General features: G+C 40.0%; 1 protein-coding gene across 1 annotated transcript; it reads left to right on the top strand.

The window, feature by feature from the left end:
- Positions 1-1825: 1825 nt before the first annotated feature.
- LOC121951005 (kinesin-1 heavy chain) lies at positions 1826-23733 on the top strand. The gene is made up of 26 exons (XM_042497165.2): positions 1826-2199; positions 7746-7833; positions 7975-8048; positions 8159-8263; positions 9072-9120; positions 10023-10078; positions 10171-10258; positions 10364-10488; positions 10689-10793; positions 12014-12159; positions 12653-12801; positions 13096-13283; positions 14634-14702; positions 15256-15462; positions 15686-15829; positions 16534-16722; positions 16875-16992; positions 17455-17510; positions 17810-17919; positions 18068-18169; positions 18328-18388; positions 18810-18881; positions 19103-19207; positions 19420-19636; positions 20205-20343; positions 20869-23733. The coding sequence occupies exons 1-26, from the start codon at positions 2074-2076 to the stop codon at positions 20870-20872; spliced, it is 2892 nt and encodes a 963-aa protein (XP_042353099.1). The 5' UTR covers positions 1826-2073; the 3' UTR covers positions 20873-23733.
- The last annotated feature ends 950 nt before the right edge of the window (positions 23734-24683 follow it).

Here is a 24683-nt window from a genome sequence, read left to right as displayed (position 1 = left end):
TCAGCCTTCTTACTTCTTCTGAAGCCAAGAATCAGAATGTGCAAAGAAAGGAACAAAACAGCTCATATTACTGAAAAAAACCCTCCCATGTATTCTTCCAGTTCCATAGATAGAGTAGACAATGTGGTCTTTGGGGACTTGTTGCTCAAGGACAACCAGACTACCCTGTTAGCTTACACAGAAGCACCACACCCTTTCACTCCCAGTAAAACTGGTATTTGTATTAGCTAAGCACTCCAACATGAAAAAGGATATCCCTCACTGTTTCAGGGAGTGGCCAGTAAATGTGTTCAGCCACTGGTGGTTTGCCGTGGCTTTTTTGCTCCATTATGGCATCTGTTGAGTGAGGTCAGACATGATGCATTTTTATTTAGGAGGAGGTCTCACAGCTGCGACACGGTCTCTCCAAGACAGCTGAGTCACAGGCTACAGTGTCCTCTTTTGGGCATAACAATAGCACCAGTGTTAGTTCAGTATATAGGCCTACACAAGTGAGAAAAGTGTCCATTTCCATTTGGTATCAATATTACAGTTTAGAAATACTCCATTGCAGGTAAAAGCACTGCCTTTAAACGTTGGATTATTGGATTATTTCTGGTGTAAAGCAGCATTTTATTGTAGCTGACTGGCATGGATAATATTTAACTGCTTAAAGCTATTGTTGGTTAGTCAAATTTATAGATGTGAATCATTTCTTTATAAGCTGATCGCATTTGCATGTAAAATCTCTATCTGCAAAGCAAAGAGTAACTGTCAGGTAAAAAAGCACAGCACAGGTGAAAAAATGATATATCTGAAAGATGCAGATATAAATGCAGAATACAAATGGTTAAAAAAAAAAGATGGTGAAAAATAAGACAACAAAGAAACAAGAGTAAAACAAAACATATAAAATGAGGGTGAACAGGGGTACAAGCATACAGATAAAAGGTACATTCAGTCAGTGGATTCAGAGAATAAAGATGCATAATTTTTTCAAAAGCTTGAAACTTTTTTGTTATTTAATAAACTGAGTGATTTAAGGAGAGCTTACAGTTCCAGGATGAACAATTGCTTAGGAGAAGACTAAGGTGAATGTCTGTGTGTGAATGAAAAAATGTAGCATTTAGAATAACAAAATTCATTAGATATTCAAGAGCTCTATTGTCTGGATTATCATCATAACAGATAAGATCCCTGAGGGTAAAGAATTAGACTGAGTTGGAGGTTTCAAAGAAGTTAGATTCCAAGTCTGTCCAAAATCTTTCAGATATTTCACATTCAGAGATCTGTAATACTGATTCAGAAGACGTTTTCTTTAAAATAAATGTATCAAAGGCAGAATCAAATACAATTCACATACAATACATAAAGACATATACAGTACAGTACAATAACACCAAGCCAAGGGGTATAGATAGGAGGAAAAATAACCAAGGATAACAAGGCTTAATACATTAAATCCAAGCATCAACTTCAGTCAAACGTGATCAACATTAGTCTTGAAGGTCACAAAGGTTTCTTATTATAGCAGTCCTCATAATTTCAGAGTTCTTCCGAGATTTAGTAGTGTCCGTATAAATTGAATACAGGAAAGATTGGTTTATTTCAATTTGAAAGAAGAAAAAAAATCAATATGCTCTTGCAAATTTGAATTTCAATTTGTGGATGTGGTATTTAGTAGGTAAAAATGAATAAAATAATTATGAAATCAATGAATAATTAAATAAATAGATAAATATTTTTTCTTAAATGTGATTTTTTAAAAAATCCTACATTTTTCATTCAGAGGCAGTTTGTGTTGTGGAGGGGAGCGCCGGGGTGACGTCATTGTGATCCACATCCACAGCAGCAGGAGGGGCGAGGCGGCCAGCCGCTGATCCACCGGTGTCATGGCTTCCTAACAGGAGGGGGAAGTGATTGAGAGGAAAACAAGGATTTTTGTTAAATATCCAACAGACTATCGCCCGTTCCAGAATCTGAGATTGGGACAGAGGGGCTCGGCCTCCCTTTTCGCCCCCCTGCGGCCGTCCCAAAGGGATCCAGGATATACTTTAATTTCATCGGTGAATTTCCATTCGTAAACCGTGGAAGATGGCCGACCCGGCGGAGTGCACCATCAAAGTGATGTGCCGTTTTAGGCCCCTGAACAGCTCCGAGGTGACCAGAGGCGACAAATACATTCCCAAGTTTCAAGGGGAAGAAAACGTTATCATCGGGGTGAGTTATTTCGTGTTCAAGGGCTTTAGCTACTTATTTGACAGAGCCCTCGGGCACAGTCAGCAGTACGCCATTTTTGATTGTCTTTTAGCTACGGTAGTTAGCACCCTAGCTTGTTAGCTAACGTTAGCAAGGGCTGACCTGTTCACCGTTGCGTTGTTCCGCTGGCCCTCAGCTAAAGTCAACTTCTGGCGCCACCAAAACAGTTAAATTATTGGGTCTCTGGTTCGTAGACAGTCATCAGTGCCGCTCAATTTACCATCTCACAAAGTCAGCCTAGTGTGTGTTGGCGTTATTTGTCACTATTCGCAGTTGCCCTGTCATGGCTAGCGAGCTGTCATTCAACAAAGCCACAAACACACTGGCTGGCACAGGTTAAAATGTCGCCAGAGTCAGCCTGCAAATCCCGCAAGCTATTCACTGCACTGTTATCGTGACATTTTTAATTAGTAGCCGTGCATTTGTAACGACAAAGGTATTAATTATGAACAGTTTGCGTCAGCATAAAGCGTAAGCCAGCTTTGATTTAGTAGTGGCTAACACTGTTGGCTAGCAGGCTAGGCCAGCTGGTAGTTGACAGATTAGCCGGCCTTGGCTAGCTAGCTAGTTTTAATGCTGTTGCTTAATTAAAGCTAACAATAGCTAGCTGACCAGCTGGCTAGATAACCAACACTGTTTGTAGATCAATAACATGTAATTTAATATAGCATAGAACTAAAATGTGATTCAATTAGGGCATGGGACAATGGTAACGTTAAAGCAGCTGCAGTGGAAATGTCAAATATGCAGGCTAATCAATGGTAGACTGTTGGTCCCCAGTATCTGGACATTTTACCGTTAATAATCCAACAGGTTTAAGTACATATTAAAACATTTAGCAGAAATCTGTTTTCTTTTAATGTGGACATTCATTTTGGGGTGAAACCAAAGTTTGTTTTAAGTTTAATTAACCCTCTTGTGATACCGATCTAGCACTTGATATGGTCAATGACATGGGTACAACTTCCACTATGACAAAATAAGGAAATGCCTTTACTAATGCAGTGCCATGTTACCTCTGCTTTACTGAATCAACAAAGATTCAGTATAGTCACTTTGCAAATGATGTGCACTTGATGTTTTGTCATCATCCGCCTATATATAGAATGTCTAAAAAACACAGTTTACACAGCCTGTGCTCATGCCATTGCATGTCTCTGCACTATATCTGTATATCTTGCACAAAAGGAAAAAGGTTTGTCTTTTTTCATGCCTTGCAACCAAAGTAATTAGGAAGCATAACAACAACATAAAAGCCAGGCTGACATTTCAAGTTTGCACATGCTAAGCATGCAAATGCCCATGGTGTATCATTTGAACAGAAGTCATAGTTAAACATTAGGTTTCCATGCCACCATATTATCATTCTCTTTGTGGACTTTGTGTCTTTGCTAACCTATGCTTTAAAACAGTTTACAAGGCAGTAGAAACTGATCTTGAATTGCATTCGTGAAGTTTCGGCTGAGTGGATATGAATCACATCCTCTTTGGAGGTAAACTACTAATTTAGGTGGTGAATTCAGAATACAACATTTTTTGTCATGCTGAACAGAGAAGGCTTGTAGCTGTGGTGACTTCTTGAATAGTTTTGCAGACACTGACTCCAGGCCTTTAACTAACAGCAAGCGTAGTGTCTGTGCCCCTGAGGCATGATGTGGCCCAGCCCAGTTCAGAGTGCCAGTCATAGTGCCAACATACCAGTGCACATTGTGAAGGACGCAAATGTTGCACGGCACAGCCTGGTATCCTCTGCTGGTGTATTTGCAATGAGAAGTACAACACTTAACAGTACCCGTAAGCAGCAGCACAGGCCTCCTGGGTAATCCCTCTGTTTTTTCCTCTCCTGGTAACCAGCTGTTCGACCAATCAGAGCAGGCAGTTGGCTGGGCGCTGGGCAATCTCTCTGAGTGGGGAGGGTAATTATTATAGTGATGTACTTTGTTTTGCAGATGCTCTTATCTGGGGTGACTGACTCACTTAGATCATATTTGTATCCGTTTTGAAACAATCTAGGGCGTGGACCCTGTCTTAGGGCTGAAGCCTTGATACCATTGCTCAGCCGCTGGTGAAACTGACCACACTGCACGTTGTAAAGATGTCTAACAAAAAGCTTCACCTTAACAAGCCTTGGTGATGCTGCTTCAATGCTCGCAGATATGAAGATATTCCCCACCCCAGAGGTTTTGTTCTCCTAGAGCATATTCCTGCAGTATGCACTTACTCAGCTGTGGCTCACTTTAAAGTCCTGCCAGTCTTTTACCGGAAAGGGAGGGAGACAAAGTTTCCAGATGAGGTGGTATGGGTGTCGTAGTTAGCTCGCTTTGCCAGTGTAGTGTGAGTGTGCAGCAGGTGAATTATTCATGCATTCATTACTTCCGTGTCAGTTTTGCACATAAAAGATCAGACCATTCCCACATGCTTTGCTGTTACATTTCCCATTTGCATGTAGTAGCCTGGGACACCCTGCAAAACACCACTCAGCTACACTTACTGTATAGGTGGAGTTGCGTGAGGGATAACAGGAAAGAAAAGGATTAGAGAGATAAGTAAAAGTGCTCCCAACACATGTAAACAAGTAAATAACAGAGGCAATACATGAAGCAAGGTTGTCAACAAATTCAAATTGATAAAACATGGAATACTGACCTATTTTACCTAGAAGCATGAATCTAATTAGATTTCATGCGTCATACAACAAGAATTGTGGATGCTGCAGAATAACCTTGGACTGAATGTTACTGTTACTCCTGAATAGCTCAGCATTGGCAAGTATCATAACAAAGCCATCAGGAAGCGGGAATGTGACGGGGCACTTATTAATACTTTAACAATGCATATCACTGTAATTACATTTGTAGGAAGTAATACCATTTGACAGAAGTGTAGGTAATGAGGCCAGTAGCAGCATTAACAATGAGGACTTTAAACTCAGGCTGCGCCATTGTTTGCTGACAGCGCCTGGCAGGCCTGATAGTGCCTCAGCACTCTTGTTCTGTACAGGGTTAATTGCCAGGATGTGGCTAGCTGGACTGAATTATCAACATCTTAAGATGCTGCAGCTCTGTGTTGTACCGAGCTGTGCTTTAGTTGTGACCGTCTGTCAGGGAGGATTATGAGCCTGAGTGCAAGTTGAGGACATCTCAGCTGTATAGCTCTTGTCCTGGTAAAGGTGCCTTGAAATGCCAGGTGGTGACACATTTGTATTTTACATTGAGTTATGAATGTGTTTACATGTACCACAGGTCAGAAGCATGGAAGCCTTAATCCGTCACCAATCCTCATGGTGACACAAGCTGCTTGTCAACATTTTACTTCTCCTGCTTTTACAGGTGTTAAGGATGAATCAATAACCAGTTTCCCACCACCAACCTGGGGTATCACATGGTAGTTGAGTCGTGTTTTGCTAAAATTATTTAATACACCACTGCTAGAACCCCATCCATCAGGCTGGAGACAAGATGAGTCAACTGGGACTTCAAACCCCTAAAGACAGCGCGTCATCTTAGTTGAACCTCAGAATTGCTTGTAGCATCAGTTTTATTACCCTGCGGTTGCCTTCTTAAATCCAGCTATTGATTGCTATCTCACAGGAATTGTGCTTTGAAGTTTTGACCAGCCCATAGGATATCACAATCAGCTACACTTGTGCCTGTTTGAAGTCGACTGGCTCTTCATCCAGTGGTAAAAGTAAAAGCTCAAGTTTAGTTCATTATAAATGCTGAGCTGAGATTGTTGGAAAGGAGTTTCAAGTGGGATGGGAGAAGTTGCATCAGGACAGCTAACTTTCAGAGGTTAACTAGAATGCTGTCAGCGAAGAGTGGATTAGGTTGAGAGCATCATTTGTTACAGCTTGGGGGCATCCTGGTGGCAAGACTGACCATGTCATGTAACACTCTTGGTTTGGTTGTTTTTTAGCATCCCTCCTATTACCCTCATCTCGTGTAAAATCCTGCATTGTCACTATAAGATAAAGGCAAACATGTATGCAAAAATATTTGATATTCAGTGAAATTTACGTGATTTTGATAATCTAAATACAATTAGAAGTGAAAAGCACTGCATGCATATAACTTTTTCTAAAGATAAGAGTTTCTATAGTCTAAATCTCTTCATAATGACCATCTCAGCCATGACAGCAATCACTGATCATGCTATTTTGATTCCAAACAAAGTAGCGGTACTGCCATTTAGAATGCATTTTGTCCTCTCTGCCAAAGGATTTTTCTCTGGAAACACCTATGTTGGTGTAGAACTAATGTCAAACTGTGTGTGTTGTGTTTGCCAGTTGGTGAAAGGAAGTAGCACCAACAGATCTGTTCAAAACATGTCACAGGCCTAGTGCACACATATATATATAGTTATATTTGGAAAACGTAGCTTTTTTTGTGTGCTTTAGCCTTTCGTCCCAATGCAAACTGTGTTTAGGGTCACTGAAAAGTGACCTTTTGTACCACGCCATCCAGGGTGAAAATTTTTAGAAACTCTTCAATAGTGTTGAAGTCTAAAAAGGGAAAACGGGACGCTTGAGACATTAGAGTGTGTATTGTTATCTCCTTTTTGAGGCGTCACAAATGAGGTAACATCTTGTGCACAAGCCAAGGTCACCATACCTACTTTTGTTGGACATTATATTGTCCTAGAAATTATAATATTATTGTCATTTTTAAATAAGATAGTATAATAGCATGATACAAGTGTGCCCTTTTAAAAAGCAACTAACTTTTAATTCGTAAGAATATTCAGACATTGCAAATGGAAAATGGAATGGAAAATTGTATATACCATATTAAATTTCACACACACACACACGTGTGGTGTTTTTTTTTTTGTATAATTTATTTTTAAGTAACTTACAGTTGTAACATTATAGTACCTTCAAAAGAGTAGCCCAAAAATACCTGCTATTTTGGCATCATGTTGCTAAAATGCTGATGACATTCTTATGTAAACAAACAGGCATGTAAATGCAATGGGCCACATCAAGGTCAGCAAAATAACTGAGGTCATGTCCATACAGGCTTTCCCACACATTAATGTGGAGTGGGCACGTTCATTAGGTGTGCTGTTGGAATATACATACAGTTTGGTTAGTCATTGCTCTGAATTCTCACAGCGCAGAATGTACTCTGGGCACAGACAGAACAGCAAAACACCAGGCACAGTGAAAGTGACCACCCCGCGACTCTAAACTCCACAAACTGCTGTAAAAAACTTATGACGAGTTCCAGTTGTACTGCATTCACACACCTGCAAACTGACTTTAGAGAAGGGAAACAGACTGATGCACAAGGACACAGTGTTTTTGCATTTTCATTTGGACAGATTTTTTCTATAACAGTGCAGGATTAATATTTTTATTTATTTATTTATTTATATGAGCATGAAGGAGTAAAAATACAGTTTTGCAGTTTTCAAAAGCTTCAGATTATTACTTGGAACGAGGTTATGTAAGCTGAGGGTTTGCGTTGATATAGATGGACTCATTCCTTCTCTCCTCCTCATTCCAGGGTAAACCGTACATGTTCGACAGAGTGTTTCAGTCAAATACAACACAGGAACAAGTGTACAACGCCTGCGCCCAGAAGATTGTAAAAGGTTTGTTTTCCTAAAGTTGTTTAAACATGTAAATTTGTTTATTATTTAGAAGCATGTACTAAACAAAACAAAAAAGTGACATAAACTGAGACTTTAAAGTCTTGACTTAAATACCAAATCCTTCTGTGTTGTGTCTTGTAGATGTTCTGGAGGGATACAATGGAACGATTTTTGCATATGGGCAGACGTCATCTGGCAAAACACACACCATGGAGGTAATGATCACTCCTTAAAACTGGTGCTATTTTCCAAAAAAGTGCATCTTGTTTTCAGTAGAAATCTTTACTCCATATTGTTTCATTAGAATTATTGACTCTATTTGCAGGGGAATCTCCATGACACAGATTCAATGGGCATCATCCCCAGGATAGTTCAAGATATCTTCAACTACATCTATTCCATGGATGAAAACCTGGAGTTTCATATCAAAGTAAGTAGTTAGAAGGGGCGAACTGTTAAGCTGTCTCACCAGTTGAGGAGCACAGTGCTGCAGTGGTTAGAGAAACACTGCCCTCCAAAATCGCCAAATTCCAGTTTCAGATCATGCGTTTAAAATCTGATGTTTATGGCTAACTAACACCATTTTATATTGTTTATTAGCTAGCAACAAGCTAAATACTTCCCCTTTTGCATTTTGATATTATGAAGCTTTTTTGCTGGAGTCAATACAAGTGATGTGTGACATGTCACTTGGTGCTGCTGCATCATGTTACCTGGCTGACTCACGACTATAGTTGTCAACCTCTATGTTTGCATTACAACAAATAGTAAATGTTTGCGCTGACAATAAGAAAAATAATGAAATATTTTTTAAAAAGCGGTGAGACATTTACTCAATTAAATTAAGAATATTTTTTGCTGTTGAGATTATACCTCACTATCTAACTTGTGTTGACTTTAAAATATTAGACTTAAGCTCCCTGTCTGAATAATAACCAACGTGTAACTACAAAAGTCCCTGCAAGGCAAGTGTGGAGAAAAAACTGAATTATTAAAGGAAAGAATATAAGAACACTAGAAACCATTATCAAAACACCTTTATGGATTTTTTTCTCTTAGATTGTCCCTTGTCTGAAAGGATTCAGAAATAATGGCGTCTTTGTCTTTTGTTTTTTTCAAACCTGTGCTGCTGTTTTATCTTCTACAGAAAACAAGACAGACCCTTGTGTGTAATTTGATTGTCTGCTCTGATCTCTCAGCTAGTTTGCCGAATAATGAGGTCCTTTCTTTGTTTACAGGTTTCATATTTTGAAATTTACTTAGACAAGATCCGGGACCTTTTGGATGGTAAGTGGCCGTGATGCTTGCGTGAAAACCGTACCTCTCGTCTCTCTAGTTGTACCACACAGTGGTAACAGATGTGACACAAGGAGCTGCTAAAAGCTTGTGAAACATCAAGAAAATAAGTGAGCATCTGTGTTAGGAATATGAAGGGGATGTTAGCTGTACACACACTGGCTTTGTTGTCAATTGCCAGTTGTAAGTGTGTACATTCTACATATACAGCAACACCACATAAAACACATGATATTCTCACCTAAGTCTATTAAGAGGAACACTCTGAGAGATGTGTTTGACCCGATCATCACATTAATAGTGTCAGAATCAGCTGCAGAAACTTGAAAATGAAAATATCTTTTAGTTGCTCCTATCACATTATATTGTGTTATACTTTTAAGTTCTTATATTGCCCACTATTGTTGTGATGATGTTGTCAAAACCACTATGACTTGATGATTATATTTGTTTGCACTTAACTTAGTAAAACAAAAATGACCTTTATTAAATGTATTTGAAGACCACCCCCGCATTACTTGCTCTTATTGGCTAACAGTTGCAGCTCATGTATTTCCAGATATATAAACCTGCTGAGTGGAATTGATGGCTTGTATGCTGTAAATTGGCCAGTGGGTGAACATTTTTTTAAGTCACTTACAGAAAGGATCCTTTCAAATTAAAGAAAATTTAAAATGTGATGATTAGAAAAAATCCACGAGCAGTGAAATTGAAAGCAAAGCCTTCTTTTAATATATTAAGGGCACACAAGGATATAAACAGAATTTAACATGGAAACAGATAACTTTTCAAATGTTAAGGTGGTAAAATTAAAGTAGTCTACACACAATACACCATATGTTTCTAGAGCAAAGCCATTTTCACTGACACCTTTTTTTTCCTCTCATCTCCAGTGTCGAAGACCAATTTGTCAGTGCATGAAGACAAAAACAGAGTACCATACGTCAAGGTGAGACCTAACATCCTGTCACATGTCAAATATCTGGTAAAACTTGTTTACAGGCCAAATATCAAACCTCATATTTCTGCTTTTCATTAAAGGGCTGCACTGAGAGATTCGTATGCAGCCCGGAGGAGGTCATGGATACAATTGATGAAGGCAAATCAAACAGACATGTAGCAGTCACAAGTAAGATCCCGTCCTCTCATTTTACAACCATCAAATCCATTAACTAGCTTTTGCAGTTTTCGAAGCTGATACATTTTGACCACACATTTGTAATTTCTCTTTCAGACATGAACGAGCACAGCTCCAGGAGTCACAGTATCTTCCTGATAAATGTCAAACAGGAAAACACTCAGACAGAGCAGAAGCTCAGCGGCAAACTTTACCTGGTGGATCTGGCTGGCAGTGAAAAGGTGATGAGAACCGTCTGTTATACATATTGGTAGATTTCTTTTATTCTGGAGTATTCATTATTTTGTAATTAACATTTTTGTTTGACTCATTTCACTCTGTCGTCTTCTTGGGTTAGGTTCGGATCAAAGTCTCCTCTTTATCCAATTTAACATGGAGCTGCACGACACGTTGTTGAGGTTATTGCATGTGTGATTTTCAGGTCAGTAAAACAGGAGCAGAAGGAGCTGTGCTAGATGAAGCCAAGAACATCAACAAGTCTCTGTCGTCCTTGGGAAACGTCATCTCTGCTCTGGCTGAAGGAACGGTCAGTAACTATTTCAACTCTCTGGTGGTGATGTTTTCCTAAATCTGCCATTAAATGTGTTGCTGCAGTTATCAGGATCCATTTGTTGAATATGTTGCGGTGTTCTGTGGGTTTTGGTCTTTTAATTTGCACTGTAAGTAGGAATGAATTATCTGAAATAAATGTGTTTACTAATGTATTTTTTATTTTTTATCGCGGCACAGTTAATCTCTTCTGTTAAGCTTTAATGTTTACTTTTGAACATATGGTGCTCAAATTTTTGCGTCTATTATGTTTATTATTCAGTACAAGTATTTGATCTGTTATAACCTCAGGTGATAATCCCCCCCAAATGTTTTTATAGCATTTTGAAATGACAGACATTATTGTTAATGTAGCAGACATTTGGAAAGTCTGTTTACCAGCTGCACAGCCCAGAGCTAGGTGTGCATCATGAAAACAAACATCTATTTCCCTTATCTTACTATGAAAGTTCCTTTTCAGCCATCTACAGGTCCTTTGTGCTGCAGCAATAACTTGAGCAGATAATAACTTTCCTCCAAGCAATGTTTTGCTTCAGTTGCTTCATAGTGATTTCACACTTTTAGCTGTAATCGACAATTGGTTTGTTCTAGGCCCCCTTTGCTCTGTAAACAACCTGGGGCGGACAGCCTCTGATGCATTTGGCCTAAAACAAATGAGCTATTGTGCAGAGACGTCTCGCTCCTGACTGAGCATCGCGGTGTCCAAAGAATTATAGCTGACGGCTGCAGCTTCAGTACTGATAATATGTCAAGTTAGCAATTAAATGCCATCTAGTTTGACTTAAGTCATGAAAACAGTTTCTGAAGACATCACATCATGTTGGCTCAGTGCTGATGAAATCACAAGCCTTTTTTTGTTTTTAGGACAGCAGGAGCAGCATGTTCAAGTGTAATATCCAAACATAAATAATACTATAGAATACTATATACTATAAAATATTACTTCCTCTGTCTAACTCTGGGATCTATTATAAAAGGTATTATTGTCAAATAATCCCTAATCAAGGTGGTCAGCCAATCACATATAGATGTATCATGATGATACGTCTCAGTTAAAAGGCACTTTGTCAGTTATTTAGTTGAACTATTTATTATAGAATGAAGGGCATTCATGATCCAAAGTTTTTTTTTTCCCCACAGAAGGTAATTTGCTTTCTGCTTACAAGATGTTCCTGTATATATTTTTGCGTATACCAGGCCTACATCCCTTACCGAGACAGCAAGATGACCCGTATCCTGCAGGACTCGCTGGGCGGTAATTGCCGAACCACCATTGTCATCTGCTGCTCGCCTTCCTCCTATAACGAGGCCGAAACCAAATCTACCCTCATGTTCGGACAAAGGTTGGTAGGCCAGTAGGATGAAACAAGCCTCACTGTCATTTCTTCAGCTTTTAATACAAATATCCCATTAAAAAATGAAAAATTTCTCAAACACTTTTGTTATAGAGTTTTAGAAGTCCATATATTGGGGCACCTGGTAGCTCACATAGTAGAGTGGGCACCTCATGTACTTAGGCTGTGTCCTTGCTGCAGCGGCCACGGGTTTGACTCCGACATGCAGCCCCTTTGCTGCAGGTCATCCCCTCTCTCTCCCCCTTTTTATGCTTAAGCTGTCCTATATAATAAAGGCAAAAAGTGATCTTTTAAAAAAGATGTCCATGTATTGGTTTGGAAAAGCTTGGAAAGCTCTGCATGTACTCATAATTATTGTCAGAGTTGGTCCAGTGATTGAACAAGCTTGGTTGCTGTTACATTTAAGTACCTGTCTGAAGGAATAATGGTACATAAAATGTTCTTTCATACAATATAACCTTTGTTTTTTTTTTACATCCAGAGCAAAGACCATCAAGAACACTGTCACTGTGAATGTTGAGCTGACAGCAGAGCAGTGGAAGCAGAAATATGAGAGGGAGAAGGAGAGGAATAAGACCCTGAGAAACACCATCACCTGGTTGGAGAATGAGCTCAACCGCTGGAGGAATGGTGAGGAAGTAGACTGTGTCCCATTCCATTGTTTTGTTTAAGTCCATCCACATGTTCCTGAGTAAAATTAAACATACTGAAATTATTTTTAACTATTCTTCGATCCTCCCATAGGAAACATCAGCATCTCTTTTTGTATTGGTGTGATGCATTAACAACGAAGAGTGATGAAATTTTTGTTGTCACAGACTGCCAGCTGTATAAGTGTAAATGGCTCGTATTTGTTTCATTGTAAAGATGCAGCTCTGTACGCATGCATACTTAAATTGTGTGTGTGTTTGTGTCCCACCTCAGGTGAAAGTGTGCCAGTGGAGGAGCAGTTTGACAAGGAGAAGGCCAACGCTGAGGTGCAAGCCCTAGACAACATACTTAACGAAAAGCAGGCATCCACGCCCAACGTGCCAGGTGTTCGCCTCACCGATGTGGAGAAGGACAAGTGTGAGGCTGAGCTGGCCAAACTTTACAAACAGCTAGATGATAAGGTGAGTGACAGAATAGGATGTTTGTAACAAAGGGGTAAGAATGTTGGTTTTTAGACTTACACATTATAATCAGAGGTTTTACGCATTAAAGCAAGAATATGTCAGAATCAATTTCATCATAAGCTAAAGGTTATCTGGAGGGAAATTAATCAAATCAAAGAATGACATAATGACATGCCTTAGGTAACTTAAGAGTTAAAAACAAGATTGAGACATCAAGCTTGATGGTTTTCATCTAGTTTTATCTTAAAATGAGTTAATGGAAAAGCAAAGCAACTGCTTGATGCTAACGTGTACTTGCACGTCTTTGGATTGTAGGCTACCAGATATGGACACTATTCTGTACATTTTTTTCTAATGTTAATTATGACCCATTGACATGACCTGATGTTAGTTGTTCCACTGGCTGGTCAGACATAATTCTTTGATGCTACAGCCTGAACAACAAGACCTGTTTAAGAATTTCAGTTTTTTTATTTGGTGGATGTTGTTTTGAAATCTTTGGATTTCTATTAGAAACTATCACATTTGGTTTGATTTTAAAAACAATATCTTCATGCAGGATATATGCATGCTAAAAATGACACCTGGTAATTATTGCTTAAATGTCCCATCAATTTTTTGAATAAGGCAAACCAAATTTATACTTGTACAATAATATGTAGAAGGGGTTCATCAGTCGCTATAGCCCTTTTAGACCTGGACAGTATAAACAAGAAAGAGCCCATAAACATGCTGCGTTTTTTGTGCCCTTAAATCGACTGTCACTGTGGTCGCATGCATAAAAGCTATAGCGGTGCTGAGGCATAAATATCAGTCTTCAGTAAATATTGAGGAGGAATTGATCGCGTAAGTGTTGGGCTACCCAGAGCTTTACATCTGTCCCACTGACAATATTTAAGGCCTAATTTGCCCTCAAAAAACATTGGGAAGAATATGAGCTCCGAACACCAGGTTTCTGGTAAGAAGGATATGATGCGGTGCTGGTTGTGGCTGCTTAGCAACATCAGGTGCAACTTGCCTCCGCATCATTGAAAGATGGCACAGAAAAGGCACAGCAAGTAGGACGAGTAAGGACAAGTAAGACGCAACCCTGCACAACCCTAAACGCTTTGTATATCCTGTTGAAGTGCTTGTTAATGCTGCAGCTGGTAATGAAAAGGTCTGTTGAACTGAAAAATGCTAATTTATTTTGGTCAAATTCAGATAGTCTCTCAAGGAAAAGTAAACAGAAAAATGGTCGTTCTTTATTTTATCCAAAGGTTTTTTCATTCCTCTCTACCGTCTCCAGTAAAACCAGATGAGCCTGGTGTGAATGCTAACGCTGAGTTGTGTCTCTTCACTTTTCAGGATGAGGAAATCAACCAGCAGAGCCAGCTGGCTGAGAAGCTGAAGCAGCAGATGCTGGAGCAGGATGAGGTGAGTACTGGAGGTCCAACAGATGGAGGGAAAGCAGAGGGAAGGCGCAGGTATGGCGCAAACCCCTGATCTTTGTAGTTTCAGAGGCATGAGGTTAAGGTAACGCATGAAGCCATCACAGCTGTAAAGTTGCATTTATATCTTTCTTACTCCAGTCCTTTTGTCTCAAGTGGAATTATCTTCATTGACAATAGGATTTACTTTAATAACTTGATGTGGTAGTTTTATTTTTAAGAACTTTTAGCAGCAGACTCGTGTTGCTATTAAGTGAGTTTTGCACACTTCATATGTCAAACATTACTATTATAAACAAAGACTGTACTAAAGTCCTTGTTTCACAATGTTTCTAAAGGTAATTTTCAGAGCGACTGCATGCATCTGTCAATTTTAAAATACAAAAAAGTCTGCAAGGAGGAAAGCATGTGTGTTTGATAATGGATCAGCATTGAAGTTGCCTACTCATCCATATTGTAACAAACACTGAATCATTCCTGCAGCCCTAATGCATTTAAAAAAAAATTACCATAATAACACCTCTCTCCCACACTTGCAGCTTTTAGCTTCCTCACGCCGCGATCATGAGAACCTCCAGGCAGAGCTGAACCGCCTTCAGGCAGAGAACGAGGCCTCCAAGGATGAGGTGAAGGAGGTGCTGCAGGCTCTGGAGGAGCTGGCCGTCAACTACGATCAGAAGAGCCAGGAGGTGGAGGATAAGACCAAGGAGTTTGAGGCCATTAGTGAGGAGCTTAGCCAGAAATCGGTGAGCTGGAGACTTGGTAGTTGACTATATTTTATCAGTCTCAAGATGTACGACATCTTAGATTTGCATAGGAGCGAGCATCCTTTGCACTAATCACAAAATAGTGGGACATAAAATGAGAATCTTGCCAACTGAGGATTAGGGAAATTATTTTTTGTTGCTTGTTATTCTATATTGAAAACATTAGAAGAACACACTTAAATAAAGCTCTCTCTATCTTCAGTCCATCCTGTCGTCTCTGGACTCTGAGCTCCAGAAGCTGAAGGAGATGTCCAACCACCAGAAGAAGAGAGTGACCGAGATGATGTCTTCGCTGCTCAAAGACCTAGCTGAGATTGGCATTGCCGTAGGAAGCAATGACATCAAGGTACTGAGATACCTTATGTTTGGTTACTATAGCAACACCAACCTCTAGGAAGCTAGAGCAAGACGGGGGAATTGCCAAGTGACTAACCAGGATACTATAGCTGTACCCATCTCAGAATTGTGCCTGTCGAATCAGATTTGGCTGTTCAATATGAATATTCGATGATCAAGTTTTAAAGTTTGAACAGGTTCAGGAAGATGTTCGGATGGCATGACAGCAACATTCACGTAATATAATAAACAAGATAACAGCGCTGACGCAAGATCAGAAATGTGCAACATTTTTTTGACGACACTACATCAAACAAAGGCCAGAGACTGAGTCGTTTTAACTAGCTGTGAACTGTAACTTTACCACCTCTTAGCAGAAGGTCCTCCTCTCTTCTCCTCCATGGCGCTGCCTGTGTGTCTGCAGCTACCTGTACCAAAGAGTTGCATGAAAGTAAAGAGCACTCACTCTGACGCAAAACCTGGAGACCAAAACTTCCCCAGAAATACAATGCATAGCACACTGACTTGCAAAAAAAACATAACTGCTTGACATGAAGCAGTCTCAGTTGACTAAGCAGTCTCCGACTAATTATTCTGACCTCTGACTTTCAAGGGGCAGCCCTGCATGATGCATATCTAGTACCTCTATCTCCTCATCCCATCGTTTCCTCTGTGTAGTTGTGCCCCTTCAACTTTCCTCTTCTTGCCCTTCAGCAACATGAGGGCAGCGGCCTGATAGATGAGGAGTTCACAGTGGCCCGCCTCTACATCAGTAAGATGAAGTCAGAAGTGAAGACGATGGCGAAACGCTGCAAGCAGCTGGAGGGCACCCAATCAGAAAGCAACAAGAAGATGGATGAGAACGAGAAGGAGCTGGCTGCCTGCCAGCTGCGTATATCCCAGGTATGTAGGAACTAACCACAGTGTTGTAACCTGAAACACAAACCCATGTGATCCCTTTGTGTGTTCATAAAAAAAAAAGAATAATTTCAGTTCGGAATCCTCATTAAGATCATATTTATAAAAAAAATTTGTATTGTTTCATCTTTCTCCAGCATGAGGCTAAAATCAAGTCTCTGACTGAGTACCTCCAAAACGTGGAGCAGAAGAAGAGGCAGCTGGAGGAGAACGTGGACTCTCTCAATGAGGAACTTGTCAAGCTCAGCGCTCAGGGTACGGCACTGTTCAAGGACAGAGCAAGAGATGTGACACAAGCACTCACTTCAAGTCCACTTAAATACGATTTGAAGCAGTCTGTTTTTTAACTAGTCATTGGTTAGGAAACATGCTTTTTAGTTCTAGTTGTTGGTTCATGATACTGAAGTATGAACTGACTGGATTAAATGGTGTTTACAATATGGCAGATCAGAGCAAGTGCTAAAAAAGTGTGTGTAAGACTGCAGCAGCGTGACAAAAGCAGGCTGGCCGAGTCTGTGAATGTCTAAATCAGCTGCTTTAGTGATTTGAAAAGAATCAGAACCAGGATTTTATTTACAACCAAAATCAACAAGAGATATTGGAATCAGTTTGAAGTACAGATAAAATATAAAATATTTTATTCATATTAGGTTTGAGTAAAGACTAACATCACTTCTGCCATCTCATGACAGTGAATCTTGTGTTGATGTTTTACAGAGAAAGTCCATGCAATGGAGAAAGAGAATGAGATCCAGACTGCCAATGAAGTCAAGGTATGTTCCTCATCCCCATTTAACAACAGACTCAAGAGCACTCTACACAATGTTTTTGGGGAGTGTCCTTATTAAAAGCCATTTGACAGCTTTTTTTTTTTTTTTTTTAATTGTGTATTTGCATTCTAAATGTAAAATCTTAGCATCGATCAAGCACCAACAATATTGTCTTAAGAATCCCAACATGTAAAATGTCAGTCTTTTTTTAAAAATTTTCATCAACTTACCAGTATTTTGAGCTTTTACAAATTATTCTGGCAAATACATACAAAAGTTTTTGTGTGATTTTGTGTGTTTAGGAAGCGGTGGAGAAGCAGATCCACTCCCACCGTGAAGCTCATCAGAAGCAGATCAGCAGCCTGAGAGATGAGCTTGACAACAAGGAGAAACTCATCACTGAGCTGCAGGAGTAAGACTTAAATTTATCTTGTCTTAGTCACGTCTTGATATTTACAGTAGCGAACAAAAGTTGCCATGTAAGAGGTATTTTATTTCATTTTGTTACTCTTTAAAATCTCACCAGATTCAGTCATTCAGTGCTATGTTATTTCTCCCAGTCTGAACCAGAAGATCATGCTGGAGCAGGAGAGGCTCAGAGTGGAGCACGAGAAACTCAAATCCACCGACCAGGAGAAGAGCCGCAAGCTGCACGAGCTTACGTATGTTTAACACACAACTGTGCACTGTTTTCACTCTGTAGACTTAAGATGGCTCAGTTTATTGGACAGATACAATAATAGTGCTGTCATTTATCACCAGCATTGTGGAATGTGTATTTCTTACAATTTCAACTATTGTTGTTATTGTTGTTGTTCAGGGTGATGCAGGACCGAAGGGAGCAGGCCAGACAGGACCTGAAGGGTCTGGAGGAGACAGTGGTGAGTTCATCTAAATCAACTGATGATAGAAAACACTTATTGTGGGTCTTTGTCACATCCGATAGTGAAGTTACATCTGTGTACAAGTAGACTTGATAGTATCTTTAAGTCGACTTCTTGTATTGAAACTTTGTTGTAAGTTGTAAATGCCAAAAGGCAGATATCAGATGAAAATATTATTAGTGTGTACAGTAAATTCCGTATGATTGTGCATGCATACAAATTTTGAATTCAACACGAGACCCGTTATTGAGGTTGTGAAAACGCAAGGACATACAGTATGTTCATATTTGCTCTTGCAGTTTCTTAAAGTTGTGTTTGTTTGTTTCTGCTGTGTTTGATTCTTGGATATAACACTAATTTATTCAGTCTTTTCAAATAATCTTATTTGATATTGATTGCTTGTCTTTTTTCATCCAAGGCCAAGGAGCTGCAGACCCTGCACAATTTGAGGAAGCTCTTTGTCCAGGATTTGGCTACCAGAGTGAAAAAGGTGAACCTCTATGGTTGTTGATTTTTGGGTAGACATGAAAATCTCTTCAGTTGCAATGAGGCAAGATTGTTTAGGAAAGAAGTACATAATCGATTAAAAAAAATGAAAGTACTTCAGCTTGCACTGTAGCTATGCAAGTGGCGCAGAGTAAAAGATTTCATGATATGACTCTTAATCCTCCCGCATAAAGTTTTAACGCTTGTGTATTATTTCTTGCGCAGAGCGCGGAGATGGACTCGGATGACACAGGGGGCAGCGCAGCACAGAAACAGAAAATCTCCTTTCTTGAGAACAATCTTGAGCAGCTCACCAAGGTTCACAAACAGGTAGGATTTTCTTACATTACTCCTCTCTGACTGATCTTTCTTTGCTGTTGTCCCGTTCTTCTTTTATTCTGGCTTTGTATTCATCTTTTTCGGTCTTTATTTCAAAACATCGTCTTCTCCTTGTTATGATAATCTTTGCTCAGTCATGCTCTCCCACACGTTTGAAAGCTAGATGAAAGAAATGATTTAACGTGATGCAATTTGACCCACAGCTGGTACGCGATAATGCAGACCTGCGCTGTGAGCTTCCAAAACTGGAAAAACGTCTTCGTGCTACAGCTGAGCGGGTCAAGGCCCTTGAGTCTGCTCTGAAGGAGGCCAAGGAGAACGCCGCCCGCGACCGCAAGCGCTACCAGCAGGAGGTGGATCGCATCAAGGAGGCCGTCAGGGCCAAGAACATGGCCAGGAGGGGACATTCAGCCCAGATCGGTAAGTAGGGATGGATGAGAACTTCTTTTGTTCACGGCAGAAAACACAGGATCTATCATTACATTAATAGTAGGGCCGGGACTTTAACGCGTTAATCACAATTAATTAATTACACAAAAATTAATGCGTTAAAAAAATTAACGCATTTTAATCACACCAATTTTTGCACCGCGGAACCTTTCTCACTTGATGAGTTTCCGCGGGACCGATTATACTAGCGCACCATCTACCGTTCATGACTTCAGACCATCCATGCTACAGACAACAACAATGAACGAAGAAGCAGATGAGACCGCTTTGGTTGGCCCCATGGATGGGAAATTTTGTTTTAAAAAGCGGGCGGATGGTAGCGTAGACATATGCGATTAAAATGCGATTAATTTCGATTAATTAATTACAAAGCCTCTGATTAATTAGATTAATTTTTTTAATCGAGTCCCGGCCCTAATTAATAGATTTCCATGTGATTTGTGTTTTGTCTGAAATGAAATCCCAATCTTCCTAACATCGCAAACGTCTTTTAATCTGAAACAGCCAATCCTCAATCTACTCTTTCTCCCCTCCCTAGCCAAACCTATCCGGCCCGGACAGCAGCCGGTGGCGTCTCCCACCCACCCCAACATCAACCGCAGTGGAGGAGGCTTCTACCAGAACAGCCAGACGGTGTCTATCAGGGGAGGAGGCAGCGGTGGCAAACCAGACAAGAAGTAAGGGAAACGCCACTCTTTCTCTTTAGGGAGCTAACGAGGTGATGTGTCATTTATAGGATACTGGAACTGAAGAAACAAACAATAAAATGACAGTTAAGAACCAAAATACTGCATCTAGAAATGTAATGATCTGGGTTTGTGTATGGAAGTATCGATGACTTCTCCTCATTAATATCCCCAGTTCGATAATGGATGAGGGTCTTTGTTAAATGACATCCTTCCACCCACCGCTGTATTTCTCTCAAAAGTTTCTGTCTGCATCTCCACCATAAACCGCATGGTTAAAGGATAAGTTTGATATTTTTCAACTTGGACCCCATTTTTCCATTTTTTGTGTCTGAGAGACTAAAGGGTACAACAATTTTGAAATGAGTCTAGTATTGAGCGTGATCACTTCATTTGCCACTGACAGACTCAGATTATTGTTAGAGAGTGAGATCCTTTTTGTTTAACCTGAAGGCCCTGAAATGACACAGTGTGTGACATCCGCTGATGGCATCCTGTCTTTGTGTTTATCTGCAGCTGAAGAGCAGCGGGATCGAAAGACGACACCACTGAAGAAGCCAATATCGCCCCCCCCCCCAAAAAAAACCCACCCCGACAACCTGTCATTCCATTACAGCGAACAGGCTCCTCGTCGCTGCTTTGGAGCCACGAAGGAGTTTCTGATTATAAATATATATATATAAATATTCCTGGCCTGTACAGCTCCAAACCCCCCACACCTCCACCCACTCCCCTACTCCCCTCCCCCAATTCTCATCATGACTTATCTCTTTTTCTCGTACTGGATATAATAATAATAATAATAAAAAAAGAAATAAAAAGGCAACAAATTTAATTTACAAAAGGCAAGATAATATTCTTATCCACCGAACCAAACGCAGTCTTGAGCGCAGCCTCGGCGAGCGAAACCAGTGAACACCTCAAAACGTGTAGCTTCGGTTTCGTTTTTGTTTTGCACAGTCTGTCGTCATCCGTCGTCGTGCGAGTAGTTCTGCACTGTGCCATGCTGAATGTAAGGGTAGCAAGATCTGAAAAAGATGAAAACACAACCTAAGACAAAAAAAGGAGACCCTACCACGAGAAATAGCTTGACCCTATAGGCTAACCTCTGTACATTTCATCATTACTATTATTGGTTGTTAACCACACTTTTCTCTGAATAGATTTTACATGATACTTTAAGGAAAAAAATAAAACTACAAAAAAAACTGTACGGTTTTGAATTGACTAGATGGCGTCGAGCACTACTGTTCTGTCCGGTCTTGTACAGATGTAAAATTGGCACTACTGCACACGCTTCCCTGGAGAGTGAGAGAGCTGTATGGAAACAGCAGGGGAAACGGCTAAAAGAAGGATTAAAACAAAAAAACAAAAAAAGCCACGACGTGCGACAGTGTACTGTAGATGTATTTAACTAAATACCTGTGGAGGCCAATTGTTTTTATCATTAAGTTAAAATAAAACCTATACTCGTTATTGGTGACTTCATGAGAAGGATGCAAAGAATGTAGAAGGAAGGAAGGAAGAGAATGATCCGGTTAACACAACAAACTTCCACCTTTTAGCGTATGCTAAGTAGCTAAATGTACTGTTTTTACTTCTCTCAGTGGTTAATAATGCTGTGTTAATGAGCGCTATTTATATCTCTCTCTGCACATTGGAGCACATAGTCTGCAGGCATATAGACTGAGATAGCACACACAATGCTTGTCCTGTCCTAGCTGGGTCGCTGTCACTCATCTCCAGGAACTTTTGTTTTTTTTTAGTTGTAACTGTTTGATCCCTGCCGTATCATGATTTCTTTTCAAGGGTGCCTCGCCTTTTTTTTGTCTTCCCTCCCACACCTGTTTTTTGTTGTTTTATTTTTTATAGATTTAGGACCTGTGTCTGTATTTGCCCCCTTTTGGTTGTAAATTTGCAGAAAAGCAATGTGTTTTGCTTGGTTTTTATGTACTGTATCTCTTTCATTGTTCCATAGATCATGTAGATTTGAAAGGGGAGCGACAGGTGGGTGGGTGGGGGGGTGTCAGTCGATGGGTCAGACCCTTTGCCGCTGATCAGCCAGTCAGGAGAGCAGGGTCTAAAAATTGCACAACAATCTTCTGTCATCATCTGTAGGAGGGCTTTATTTAACTAAATCTAGTCAGGGGTGTAGGATTTATTTTGTGTTTTATTGTCTTTGTTGTATTTTTAATCCCCACCACAGCTTTTTTTTTGTACCCTATGATGCCCCACTGCATCAGCAAAGAGCTTGTTGTGATTGTAACCCCCAGCGTGAGAACACTAACATCTTGTGCAAGTGCAATATACTGTAAAATACACTGTATATCAGTCGACTGGCAGGTGGGATCAGGGTGTGCTTGCAGCAGTAATCCTGCCATGTGGATGTCAGAAGTCTAACCTCTTGTCCTTGTTAGATTCTGTTCTGCTAACCGTTGTTTCTCGGTGTCTCAATGAGGGCTTCTTTCATTGGCATTTATAAAAAGCTGAATAATAATTTCCTTTCTGCACTATATTCTAAGAGAAAAGAGTATCTACTACTATACTGGACCGTAAACTCCCTGATGATAAGACGGTGATGCTTTACTATCCAGTGCAATAGTAGATATTAAAATCAGAATATAACAAAAAGAAACTTTGTACTGCCACATCCATTTTTGGCTGAGACTAACGGAGCAAATCTAGCTTGAAGACGCGGCGTAGGATTTCTGCTTTCTCACCAAGATGTCATTCTAAAACTTGTCATCTTGTACCAGTAAAGTTGGGTTTAATAGCACTTCTTCACAATACCTGCACTCAGAAAAACACTCCATATGTGGCTGTTTTTGACAGGAGGAAAGTTTCCAAAGCCCTGTAAATGGAAATGTTTGTTGACAGCAAATAATTTAAGGAGTAATAATTACTTCCTTCAAGCTGCAGGGAGGAGGAGCTCCCACATATCTATGACAGGACAGTGTTCGGTGTCTATCGAGACGGTTTATTCCCTCTGTGTAATCTTCTACATTAGGTAAGACTTTGCAGCATGGACCTCAAAATGTTTATCCATTGACCTTCCACCAAAACTGGATATAAAATGGGGAAAATAGTTTAAAAAAAAAGAACAGCAAAGAATATCTGAGGTGTTTACCTAAATTAAATTTTGCATTAATTCTAAGTTAAAAAGTGTAGCCACTTTTTTTTATTACTGTGTAATAGTCGGTCAATTTTTAAAGGGCAGTTTTGAGGATCCATCAGTGGACAAGGTACTGGATCATTCCTGGAGAACTGGGGCACAAATAGCAGGGCTCTGATATGGACGGAGATGGGAAGTACATGAGATCACAGTTTTGGATTGATTGCATGATGTAAATGTATGTGTGATTAAATAATTATGACAAAACACTCGCATCGCTCTTTCCTTTTTTGTTGTGCTTGTTTCAAACGTCCTAATTGTTTTGCGAACTGCGAATTTAATGCTGTGGTTTAGAGCTTACAAATTGTTTTTCTAACATCTGCGACTGTTAATCTTAAAGAAAGCTGACGATATTTCTGTCTACATTTGAATGGGAACTGGATGCTCTTTTTTGTGTGGATAACGTGAGGCCTCATAGTTCCAATTAAATGAAGTTGTAATGCTACAACTTACAATCATATTTTAGGTCAAGCATATCTAAAGTCTGGCCTGGGAGCCAGTCGTGGCCCACGGACCTATTTCAAACAGCCCGTGGCTTGTCTTTTGAAATACACTTTCTGTGGCCTGACACGCAGTATTGGTTATTACATCAAGGTCACTTTGCATTGTTTCCATTCACCTCACGCTGGCAGAATAATAGTACAGTAAATAGACAAGCACCAAGTAGGAACTACGCAGACAGAACTAGTGTGTTTTCATAAACAGATGATAAACAAGGAAACAAATCAAGCACACATTTCCTACTAAGTTGCAGACATGGCCATAGTAAATACGTGTGTCATTTGTATAGAGTATTTGTGTGTTATAACCCAGCTCCAAGCATCTTCACATTATCTAATCTTGCCCCCATTCAAAAATTTGGAAATGTTTTAGGCAATAATGTGCTAATAACTTGGCAACAGTTTTGGGGCAGTTTGTCTGTTTTAACATGCCCATCTGTCCATCCTTGGAGAGGGGTCCTTCCTCACTTGCTCTTCCTGAGGTTTCTAACACCCGCCCTTCTTTATAAACTGTAATGGTCCAAGGACAGAGGGATGTTGTATTTGAAAAGCCCTCTGAGGCTAACTGTGATATCAGTCTGTATAGATCAAAGTGAATTTACTATTTGTACAGCCTTTTGGGGCATGTTTTGTGATTAGGCTACAATGAACTTTGACTT

The sequence above is a fragment of the Plectropomus leopardus genome, chromosome 12, assembly GCF_026936395.1.
Source record: "Plectropomus leopardus strain MGB_pleo_1.0 chromosome 12, ASM2693639v1, whole genome shotgun sequence".
NCBI classification, from domain to species: domain Eukaryota; kingdom Metazoa; phylum Chordata; class Actinopteri; order Perciformes; family Serranidae; genus Plectropomus; species Plectropomus leopardus.
This window is presented reverse-complemented; position numbering and strand designations above follow the sequence as displayed.